The sequence below is a fragment of the Phyllostomus discolor genome, chromosome 2 (genome assembly GCF_004126475.2).
Source record: "Phyllostomus discolor isolate MPI-MPIP mPhyDis1 chromosome 2, mPhyDis1.pri.v3, whole genome shotgun sequence".
NCBI classification, from domain to species: domain Eukaryota; kingdom Metazoa; phylum Chordata; class Mammalia; order Chiroptera; family Phyllostomidae; genus Phyllostomus; species Phyllostomus discolor.
This window is the reverse complement of record NC_040904.2, coordinates 178,039,844-178,052,415: the sequence shown is the minus strand read 5'-3', so window position 1 is coordinate 178,052,415 and position 12,572 is coordinate 178,039,844. Positions and strand designations below refer to the sequence as shown.

At 40.1% G+C, this 12,572-nt stretch overlaps 1 protein-coding gene across 2 annotated transcripts in view; it reads right to left on the bottom strand.

Annotated features, from left to right (window-relative positions):
* TMTC1 (transmembrane O-mannosyltransferase targeting cadherins 1) overlaps nt 1-12,572 on the bottom strand; it is a 234,511-nt gene that overhangs the window by 51,088 nt on the left and 170,851 nt on the right. For both annotated transcript variants that reach the window (XM_036019208.1, XM_028533351.2), the window contains exon 11: nt 12,185-12,298. In XM_036019208.1, the coding sequence (XP_035875101.1) occupies nt 12,185-12,298 (114 nt within the window). The remainder of the gene's footprint in view (nt 1-12,184; nt 12,299-12,572) is intronic.

Sequence of the window (12,572 nt, the reverse complement as noted above, 5' to 3'; positions counted from 1 at the left end):
TCTCCCCGCACTGTGGAACAGCTGGCACTCTCCAGCTGGTTCTCAGCCCTCCTTTTTGCACTTTGTAATCACTCACCAGCCCACTGTCATTTAAAGGAACAGCATGCACTTTCAAAGTTCACTGACTACAAAAATGTTTCTCTCTCCTTCTCATTTTTTTTGTCAAATCAGAAACCGAATGTAAGTCCACACAGAACTCTTAAAACCAGAAGTGAGTAGTGAGAAAGTAAAACCCTTTAGTGTGCCTGTCCTTCAAGGCTGCAGAACCAGGAGGCAGAGGAGAGGGTTTTCTGGCAGCAGCAGTCGGAAAAAAGGTTCTACGTTAATTAACAGAGGCCTGACACCTCCAAGACGATTGCTGGCATTTAAGGTGATTGCTGAGTCTGTTACCATGAAAAGTCCTCCACCTGGAAAATGAATAGGTATTTATTCCTGGATAATACTATTACTATTCCTGGTAATAGTAAGGGTCTTCTAGTAATATCTTGTCTCACTGGCTATCTGATTTAGGTTGACTTAATCGCAAACAAGCATTGGATCATTTATGAAACAAAGATGAATTTCATTAATAGGATTCTTCAACAACCAGGTCAGAATAAAAATATCATTTTTTATTTTGATTTTTATATAGATGTAGATATTTTCCTAAAACAGATACTCTTCTCTTGTGTACTGAAGACCTATGCAAGAACAAATCTTGTGTTTACTTTTTTAAAAGATTTCATTTATTTATTTTTAGAGAGAGGTGAAGGGAGGGAGAAAGAGAGGGAGAGAAACATCAATGCGTGGTTGCCTCTTGTACTCCCCTTACTGGGGACCTGGCCTGCAACCCAGGCATGTGCCCTGACTGGGAATCCAACCAGTGACCCTTTGGTTTACAGGCTGGTGCTCAATCCACTGAGCCACACCAGCCAGGTTTATGTGTTTACTTTTGAAATAAACACAAGTTTATTTACTTGAGTCTGAGTCAACCCTGAGGTCGTGGGGGGACAGCATGGAGGGAATTTTCTATTTAAAATATGAATAATTTAGGGGAATGTCTAGGTAACTATAGCAACTGTCAGAATAAATTAAGCCCATCTTGAATAAATTAGGCCCATCTTGACTCTAACTTCTACAGGTATGTTTTACAAAAGGTCTGTTAGCAATTATTCCGTTTCCCATTTAGAAAAGAAAATCTTCAACAAAAGCTTCACTGCACTGCAGCAGTGTGGTGACTGCCGGGCCTACTTTTCAAAAACCAATGCAACTGGATTTTCTTTCTCAGTTTTATTTACCACTTGCATTGTTTATGGGGGCTCTTGCTATTTCTTTACTGTTTTTATTTTGGTGAATTAAGTTTTTAAAATTTATTATACAGAAAAGGTGTCATGTTGTCAAATAGTTCTGGGGTATTAGGCAGTATATTTTTCCTCTTTAAAAAAGAAATCTAGACAGAGAGGTACAGTTCCATGAACTGAAGAGATGTTTTTCAATTATTGGATAATTTACATTTGTGATAAACACACATCCATTTGAGCATTTAAGGGGTTCTTCATTTTTATCTCTTGGCAGAATTAACAAAGTAGATAGGTAAGAACATTATTATTCCCCTCCATTCCCAGTCACCTTCTCTGGGAAGAATGAACATCAACAATACGTTAACAAGAACAGGAGCCTAAGTGAAAAACAGAAGGCAGGAACAAAAGAAAATGGGTCTCAAAAGAGCCAGGATGTATTCATGACATTTTTTTTTATTTTAGAGGGCTTTTTCATACATTATCTCATGTGGCCTTCTTAGTTCTTTAATTAAAATTATTTCATTATTTTATAGCTGAGGAAAGGGATGCTGGAAGAATTAAGCAATAGGTTACTAGAAAACAAAGAAGTATCTCAGAAGTCCTTATGTTCTTAAGTGGTAAGAAGGCAGACAGTTCCTGTAAATCTGTTTTCCCAAACAACACATGAATCATTCCACCATGAACAAATAAACACAAATTAGAGCTTCCATCTTGAATATATGCTCTCTCTCTTTTTTTGCCTTTGACCAATCCATTCAACTGTGATCTCTTCAGAACTACTGCTCAGTGACAGAAGTGAAATAGATGCAGGAAATGCAGTTGCTGAGAGATTCTCATTCACTGAAAAAATTTGCCTCCTGCCATACAAAATCATGGTGTCTCTGAGAAGCACGGTGTTACGCAAGGCAATCTACAATCAACAACTCTCAGTGTATAAGACCTGTATACGCGCTCTCTGATCCACTGTTCTTAAGTTTTAACCACAACCAAAGATCTACAGATATGAGATGTATATGGCTGAATTGTGGTTTTAAATTTTCTTTCAGTCATTTACTTTAAATTTTATGCAGTTTTTTCAAAAGTTAATGATACTTTTAATTTTTCATCCTTTGAGTACCTTATAAAGCATCTCACTGTCTCAAATAATATTCTATCATATGCTGCAGTTTGCAATTTCTTTTCAGAATTGATTTGTCTGATTCTCATTCACACATTAATTTTGTTTGAGGTTAACTATGCTAAGGTCAGATATTTATTTTCTATTTCCTTTTGAGAAAAAAGAATGCAAAAGAAAAACATGACTGTGAAAAAAATTCAATCATAAAACCCAAATTTCACTGGAATAAAAAAATTACCCAAAGTAAACTTCATTTTAGGAGTTGGCAGAGCATTTTCAGCCTAATTAGTCTCTGGCATTCTCAAGTGCCTGGTTCCTTCATGGTATGAAATTGGAATCATCATGTCACTAACTGCACCTGGGTGATGATTATTTATTGGCATGCTCCTTTAATTGTGATATCTTCCCATTTCTTTTTGCAATGTACTCCTTGCTGCTCACTATGGACAGCCTTGGAAAAAACCCTCGAATGCAATTTAGGGAAATGGGACACTCTCGCCAAGGAGGGACAGTTAAATTATCTGACCTCTCATAACGGACGACTTCCAGCAGTGACTCAGGATTCCGCCCAATTGGTTTTCTAAGATAATTTAGGGTAAAACCATGCTCTCTGATACCCTGAGGAAATGAGTAATTTTAAATGGCTGAAACCTTCCCGATTCCTGAGAATTTACCTCAACAGTTTGGGGAATGGGCTGAATTAACTACTTCTTTGCTCTTTTAAGTAGAAGATGATGAGCATAATTTAACCTTTCTCAGAGGCTTGGGGTGATCATGGTGAACTTCGGTTTTTGTGGCAGATGATGGGGAAGTCCTTTAGTGGAGTGGAAAAATAACTGTATGGGGAGGCAGAAGTCACGGGTGACTTTCCAGCTGTGTGATTTTGACCGCAGTCTGTGCTTTAGTTGGCGTTCTCAGTAACAACAAGGTTAACAACACATTGACCCTCTCTGAGAACAAATCAGCTTTTATGTGAACAATGAGATGGTGAGTATGAAAATAGCCATCATCACACCTATTACACTGCCTACACTTAATGCTTCTGAGTCAGCTACAGGACCGCTGGGGGGTTTTACCCGGCTCCCTCCATAGCCCTAATGAACCCACGCCAGGCTGACGCTGTCAGCTCTCCTTCTCTCATATGGATCACTTACCCTGCAAAAAATCACTCTCTTCACTGCTGTTCATGGCCTTTGACTCCCTCCCATCAGTCAAAGTAACACCCATTATTTCTTCATCACTAACCCAGTGAACACTCAAGTCATCTTATATCCATCTGTTTCTCCCGTACCGTGTGTTCTCAGATGTGAAGGGCGTGTGACCCTCTCCATTTTAAGAATGTAGGAATGGACTTTGTCAAGTACTCACTCAGAAGCCTGTCAATCCTTCATCATCTAAAGTGAATGATTCCCACAGGCACCAGAGCAATTTCCTCCAAGCCTTTCTGATATGCTCAACACCAAGTGGAATTCCAGACACGTGCAATTTTTAAAACTACATCCAAGGTTATAAGGACATTCAAAGCTTTCTGTGACAGATCAGTGCACTTGTAGAATCCTGATTGTAATAATCGTTTGTAGCATGAATAGCACTGATTTTTGGATCAACTTAGAGAAAAGAGAATGGTAGACAGGAAAAGAGTGTCCATATTCCTAATCAATAACTACCAACCAAGAAGATCATGAGGAGCAGAGAAGAAGGGGGGTGCATTTCCATGATAGTCACATTAGGAATTGGGGTCACCACTTACATACAATGGGCAGGGGCTAGGGGTGTTAAACACCTTGCAATGTGGTTCCAGCCAAGATGAGGTGTAGGAAGAAACCCCTCACTTCCTAGCACAACCAGAAGGAGGATAACAACCAATCTAAGTACAATAAACAACTAGAAGTGCCAGAAAATGAAACTGCATGGAACTCTGATGACCAAGGAGTTAAAGACACATTCACCCAGAGCGGTAGGAGGGGCAGAGACAAAGACAGGCAGCCAAGTGGAGAGGATGTGCAGGCGAGGGAGGGCTGGCTAAACGGGAAAATAAAAACTCAAAGCTAGCTGTAAAATACTGCAGGGGTTTCCATGGTGGGAGAAACTCCCAGTCTCACAGGAGAGTTCATTGGAAAGTGGGGCTAGAGTGGAGCAAGCGGGTGGCATTGTTCCCTCTTGGGACCCCCCACCCCCACAGACAGGGCCACAATGCACACAGCAGAAGATTTTCCCACCCTGGTGAATACCTAAGGCAAATATCTCCTTATAACATAACAGGTGCACTGAGACAAAGAGATATGGCCCAAATGAAAGAAGAGATCAAAACTCCAGAAAAAGAGCTAAGAGACAAGGAGATAGACAACCTATCTGATGCACAGTTCAAAACACTGGTAATCAGGATGATCACAGAACTGACTGAGCCCAGCTGCAAAATGAAGGAAGATATGAAGACTATACAAAGTGAAATAAAGCAAAATATACAGGGAACCAGCAGTGAAGGGAAGGAAACCGGGACTCAAATCAATGATTTGGAACAAAAGAAAGAAATAAACATCTATCTGGAGCAGAATGAAGAAATGAATTCAAAAAAACAAGGAGAGGCTTAGGAACCTGTGGGACAACTTTAAGCACTTCAAAATCCGAATCATAGGGGTGCCAGAAGAAGAACAACAACAGCAAGAAATTGAAAACTTATTTGAACAAATAATGAAGGAAAACTTTCCCATTCTAGTGGAAAAAATAGACTTCCAGGAAGTCCGGGAAGCTCAGAGAGTCCCAAAGAAGTTGGACCCAAGGAAGAATACACCAAGGCACATCATAACTACATTAGCCAAAATTAAAGTTAAGGAGAGAATCTTAAAAGCAGCAAGAGAAAAGGACACAGTTACCTACAAAGGAGTTCCCAATAAGACTATCTTACAGGCAAGAAGGGGCTGGAAAGAAGTATTCCAAGTCATGAAAGGCAAGGATCTACATCCAAGGTTACTCTATCCAGCAAAGCTATCATTTAGAATGGAAAGGCAGATAAAGTGCTTCTCAAATAAGGTCAAGTTAAAGGAGTTCATCATTACCAAGCCTTTATTATGTGAAATTTTAAAGCAAGTTACCTAAGAAATAGAAGAAGATAAAAAACTATGAACAGTAAAATGACAACAAACTCATAACTACTAGCAACTGAACCTAAAAAACAAAAACTAAGCAAACAATTAGAACAGGAGCAGAACCAAAGAAATGGAGATCACACGGAGGGTTTTCAGGGGGTGGGGGAGGAGGAGGGAAAGAATTTTGGGGGGAGGTACAAGGAATAAGAAGCATAATTGGTATGCATAAAATAGGTGGGGAGAGGCTAAGAATAGTATAAGAAATAGAGAAGCCAAAGAAGTTATATGTACAACCCATGGACATGAACTAAGGAAGGTGGAATGCTGGAGGGTGGGAAGGTACAGGGAGGAGAGGGGATAAAAGGGAGAAAAAAGTTGGGAAAACTGTAATAACGTAAAAGTAAAATTTATTTTTAAAAACCCCCATCTTGCAATGCATAGAACAGTCCTGCATAAACAAAGAGTTGTTTCACCTGGACTGTCGATGGCTCTCCGGGGGAGAAACACTGCTTGTCATTATGGAGTTGTCCTCTGACTCTCAGAGGGACTGTGATGGAGATTTTACACATTGTATTAACTCAGCCTTTCTTTCAACAAACATTTACTGAGTACCTACGACGTGCCAGCCCTTCTGCTAATGGCTGCATGAGAGGGTGATCAGTGCCAGAGAGAAAAATGAAGCACAGAAGGGGAACACGGTATGTTGGGGGTGACTGCACTTTTAAGACGGGAGACCAGGAAGGCCTCATGGACAAGATGACATTACGTGAGGAGTCCTGAAGGAAGAGGAGAAAGTAGCCATTTAGGGAAGAAGAGAAAGTGTTCAGGGAAGTGGAAATGACCAACACAGAGTCCCTGAAACAGGAATGTAATGTGACTGGTGTATGCCTGACTGTCATGTGTCTGCAGCCCTATGCAGCCAGAGCTGAGTGAGCAAGAAGTGTAGCAGGTGAGGCCTGAGAAGTAAGGGGGCAGGCATGGCAGGAAGTTAAGACTGCTACATGGACTTTGCGTTCCCATGAATGAGGTGGGAGCTGGAGAGTGTTCTGAGCATGGGGCTGCCATCATTGGAACGTCCCTGCGGCTGCTGTGTTGAGAACAGACTGAAGGGGAGTGGTGGAGAGGTGAAAATGGAGAGGCCAGAGAATGCTGCAGTCATCTGGGTGAGAGATGGTGGGTGCTGCATGGGGACAGAAGTGGTCAGATTTTGGACTATCAATAACATTTACTGAGTTTGAGTTTAGTATTGCCAGGTATTTAGACACTGCTTCAAGGCTTTCATATGAATTATTTTGTAATATTCCAATCCAGAGGTAGGTAACACTATTAAGCTCATTTTAACGTAAAGTCTAAATGATATTGTGTTGAAACTCATGTTGACTTATATTAAAAAATCATAAATTGAGCTGATATAGTAGATGCTGTCTTCCACCACCCAGACTCCCTTTTCAAGTCTCAGGCACTTCCTGCCCCAGCTGCGGAAGCTCACAGTGAGTCCCTCCCTGGGCACTGCTCTCAGCCTCAGAGAGCTGCCTCAGTCGAGGCTATTCTCCCTGCCTGGTGATTAGTTGATAAGAGGGTATAAAAGTTCTATCTCTTGTCCATGCAGGACCATTCTAAGGGGCTGGCCAGAGCTCCTGCGGAGCACCTGAAACCGCCTCATAACTGCACTGCACCTCAGCTTCCCCTCTGCACATCCTGCTTTCTAGGTGATTCAGAGAGCACTCCTTAATGAACTCCCTGCAGGCACACCTCTGCCTTCCCGTCTGTCTCCTAGGGAACCACAGCAAGCTTTTATTGTGAAAGAGTCATATAAGGCAGAAAAAGGACAGAGAGGGCCACATAAATTATGGAATTTTCATTTGGAAATTTAGTCCATAAGTATGTCCATAATGTGACTAAAATTCTATCTTTTTTCTAAGTGAAATAATGTTTAATTTCTTAAATTAATGAATAAAACCATGAGAATTAACATGACATTCATATACATAGTAAGAATATAATTTGAGCAGTAAGAAGATGCAAATATAATTTCAAGTATCTACCTATAATCCTGGAAAGCATATTCAGAGTTTTAGAAGTGAAACTACCACACCAGCAGAAGAACCCATCTCCATTTCTTAAACCCGGCTAACAAATGGTATTGGAATTTTAATTCCTTCCAGAAATACATGGCAGCTGGTATCTAAGGCCACCTGTGGTCATGAGAGTTATTTCAAATGTTCATTCAAAATAGGCTGTGTAAAGAAGGATGTTTTACATAAATCCTGACTTTTAAAAAATGTTCAAATTCCACCAGTTTTACAGGCAGCATTTGTTGAAGGAATTATCATAAAGTAATATTATTGAGATAGTCAGGATATCAATCAACAGTGGGTTAATTAGATTTGGTTAGATTTCTCCAGACCCCAATGATATGGCATTTCTTCAATAGTCATTCTTTTATTACTTTCCTTTTTCCGCATACACTTGTTGCAGTCTAATGGAACCTCCTTGAAGAGTTCCAGTTATCCACACAGGAGGGAATACAAAGGATGACATCAATGGGCACTGTTATCACGTCAAGTCTCTATTGTATGCATTAAAAAATTCCAGTCAGAAACAGTTTAGTTTGATTCTTTCCGACATGTTAGCCCATTAAATAGCAAGTGTAGATTTGTTTTCTATAGGGGCATTAAAAGCTCATTCCTTCCCTTTCAGTAATGTTCAAAGAAAAGAACCTGGTCAGGAATTTCAACCCCCTCTGAATACAGTTTTCTATCCCTTCAGATTTTCTGTTTAAAACATCAATAATTTTCTGTTTAAAACAGATACATTAGGAACAAAAAAGGTGGCTCTAAGGGTCCCATGGCCGCCCACGCACACTTGAGTACCCCCAGGGCAAGATACTGCATCTCCTGCATGAGGAGGAACATTTTAGATGATTTATTGTGTATTTCATGTCAAAACCATATTTGTGAGAAAAAATAGTTGTCTGGGTGACTGATCATAGCCCTTTGATCAAGATGGTATCCTGCATATGGCTGATATCCAAGCACCTGGACCACATCAGCAAATCTGGGTGTGGCAGGGGATTATTATAGCAGGGCGGGAAGAAGAGGGCATCTAGGTGAACAAATGTTCAGCGGAACATGGGGCACTTTGCTGCTGACAGTAGAGAGGTCTTCCTGAGCCACCAGGACAAAGGCAGACTCTATTCTCACTCCCAGTTGCAGGATTCCTGATGAAGCCAACCGGTAGTTGAGTCATGTCGGGAATTTAAATACAAGAGGAAAAAATAGACTCCATGACTCTATCACCTATAGTCTCTAATTGTGTCATCAGATTTCCAGATGTTTGTTCTCTGTTTTCTTTAAAATATATTGATGGATAAACACAACTTGAACTTCCTCTGTGAGCCTGGGCCCTTTTGCTCTCATGGGTTGAGTTGCATGGCTGCTAAGAATTTGTTGTGTTTATTAACAAACTTATTCCAATTGCAGCCTTTATTACAATTATACAATATAATAAAATACTTTGAAAACTGGTAAAGTATAAATAAAAGAGTTGTTATTTCTATGAAAACCAAGCAAATTGCCTAGAAGCACTTCAAAAGGGAAGTTGCTCAAAAAATTGCTGTTGAATTAGATGTGAATAAGATCACCGTAAAAGACTAAAGGAGAATAATCAGACGAATCTCACATAGTCCTTAAGTTTTTACTCCACTTTAAAGGATCAAAACTGATTATCATAGAAATAAATTGTGGATGTGCTTTTTCAGATCAGTAGACTCTTATTCAAAGGAAAGGATGTGGTTTGACACTAGAAGATTGGTAAATGGATGCACACGTGAAATTGTAATGGCTGATAAAACCTTCGAGAGTGCACATAATTTGTTTTATAACTCTTTACCTTAAACTGGTATTTTATGCCAATCAGCAAACCACTGGCCAAATACACAGCCAGTGTCTTCTGCACTTTATCAAGTCAGGGCCACTATGTCTCCTTTTGGATTTATGGGATGAGGCATTTTGTGGCAGTGCTGGTGCAGGAAGAACTGAGATGGTGGATAGTCTCTGAACTCCCTACTCCCATCACGTGATGTGAGGTGGAATGGCAGAAACCTTCCCAGGGGAACTGTGTGGTCAGAAAGCTTTGGAGGCCCACGGCATATCCTCCAGGGGGCTTCTGATTCTCCAGCACACAGAATCCCATGCTTCACAGAACCCGGGATATGTATAGACATGAGAGCTGCCCTGCACAGCAAAGTGAAGCTAGTACTTATGTTTGCTGAGGACTTAAGGAAAGGGTTCTGACATTTTTCTCTAATGACATGGGTCTTAATCTTAATCTACAGTCTTGGTTGTAGCGTATTTCAGAAATACAAGATTTCCCTCATACTACAGAAATATAATAAATGAAGTACATCAAAACGGAAGAGAAGATACTTCTCAGCGATACTTCTACATGGTTTAAATAGAACAACATTGAGAAGAAGCGGAATATCCATGTCCTATATAATGATCAACCTAGTATAGTGCTGTTTTTAGAACTGTAAGCCGGCCACAAAGATATTCTTACAGATGCAACCCTAGTGAATAATTTCGCCATTCCCTGTGGGATCTCTACAGCCTTTACAACAGGAACGAGTAATGTTGGGACTGATTTCAGATAGTATCACCTTCAACCCTACATTTCCTTAATCATTCTCTTTCTGGCTGTGTGCAAATATGGAAAATATCAAATACACTGAAGTTGAAATAGGGGGAGCAGTTGGAAGAGGGAGGAATCCCTGTCTCGGCAGCTTCCACAAAGAAATAGCAATATCGAAATGAGAGCAAACTTCAAGTCGAGTAGGATAGGTTCATCACTGATAAACAGTCCAGGTATTTTCTCTTTCTTTCTAATGCAGGGTGACAATTTACTTACATTAAAAAGAATCCCACATCTTTTGAAAATTCACCCACAAAAACAATGATATTTTATTTTAAATCAGAAGTATTTTGAGCCTGGTCTGAGAGAGTGAAATATTTCACTAATTACTATGCAGTACATTTATAGCTTTCATTGTTTTTCCCCATTTCCCAAGGGATATGTTTCTTCCAGTAACACAGTTGCTGAAACAAACATTTATTTTTATTGTTTTATGGCAAAGATGCTGAAGTACTCAACCAGCTGTAATTATTATAATTCAGTAAAATCACCTGCCAGAGAATTCTACTTAACTTACACCTTTGCCCCAAGCTGTGCCTTAGGGTCTACCATGTTTTCTTGTGTGAACTTGAGAGAAAATCGTCTGTTGGAATAAAACAAATTTAAAAAGATACTGATACATTTTCTTCCAACAGTTATTTTTCACACAACTTGCTGTTCTTTTCTTTCTTTCAAGAATGTCACTAAAATCATGAAACATTAATTGTTAAAGCCAAAACACACTTTATGTGTATCCTTGAATGAATACGCCTTTTTAAAAATGACATTTCCTCAAATACATTTTCACTGTGGAACATCTGGAGCACAAAAGAAAGTATAAGAAAACAATCAAACCATAATCTCACCAACCAGAGATAAGCAATGTAAACGTTTGGGTAAACTGCTTTCCAGTGAAAGAATGTAACTCCTTAAAATCTTAAAAGCTATCTTCAATTCCTTAATTAAAAATGGATAATCCTCAATAAAAAGCTCTGTTACAAGTATTCTTCCAGGACTTAACATTTCTTGAAATCTTTGGAAAAGTATTTGATGGCACTTTTGGAAAGGAACTCGATGTGACAGTTTGAGAATGTTCGCCACACTGAATATTAAGTAACAAGCCCTAAAATCTAACAGATGTTGACCGATGAGTAACACACTTGAGCAGAATGCTGTTCAAAAGGATACTTTTAAAAATCAGGTCAGTTCCTTTAAAAGTGATGATTTCAAACTGGGCTTTGAGCCAATCCTAGTTGGCACTTCACTGAAATACATGACTTGTTTGGTTTAAGTATTTTAAGTATGTCCTAAGGTGGAACAGTACCAGGAAATTTCAACCAAATGTAGGCCAATCTTGTGGGGGCATGGAAAACTCTTCAGAAAGCTTCTCCGTGAGCCTCCCAGGAGTTGGTAAAAGAGAGGAGTCACTGTGTTTGGTTTTGCCCACATCTACAGAGTCTGAGGCTCTGTTATCACGTCTCCACGCGTTCCAGGTCAAATATGTTTATTACCCGGGACTCTTTAGAGAAGACCATCTTGAAAGTCAGAGCTGCAGTTTTTCAGAGTACCTAAGAGCAGTCAAAGCCACCAATGGTAACACAGAACTTGAATTTTTAGTTTTCTCTTTAAAGTCATATTGAAAGCCCTATTTGGTTTACTCAAATGTCTTCATATGAATCCTTTCAGACAGTCAGAAGAGTGGGAGCAATTCACTGAAGATATATATACACATAGCTATGTATTGTACACATATTTTTGCCTCACCTGGGCATCACTTCATTCTGTAATATGTAGCAGCGGAAACTTTTACAGGAAAACATCAAGTTAGAAGCAAGGTAGAGTTACCACACTACTAATAGAGTTGAACACAGAGCCATAAGACTCAGAACCTAAAGCTTACACCACATCCGAGGAGATGCTCATTGTCACCAGGAAGAAACCAACCCCCCATGTACTGGGAGGGGCGAGTGAAACAGACCAGGGCCCGAAGAGCTGGACGGAGACACCCGCTTGGTGCACACAGCACTTACTTGAGGGCCGTTCTGTAGTGATAGATGGCTTCCCTGTTCCGACCTTGGTCCTTCAGGAAATTGGCATAGTTGTAGTGCACCTTGGCGTTGTGGGGCAGAGTCTGAACTCCAGACCTACAATTAAAAAATTAAAAAAAAAAAGAAAAAGAAAAACAAAGAGCGCTGCTTAGGAATGTTGTCAGTCTCCTTCACATTTTACTCAAAGTTTCACAACCCTGCATTTGAAATGTCCACTGCACCCTTTAAGTCAAGTCTTCAGAAACTTGTGAATCATGAGAGTTACTGAACGTGCTTGGATGGGAAACAGTGAAGGCAGCGCACAGCCAATCATGCCGACGGCACACGACGCAGGGGCAGCGGGACCTGGTGGGGACGCATCACAGGAGAA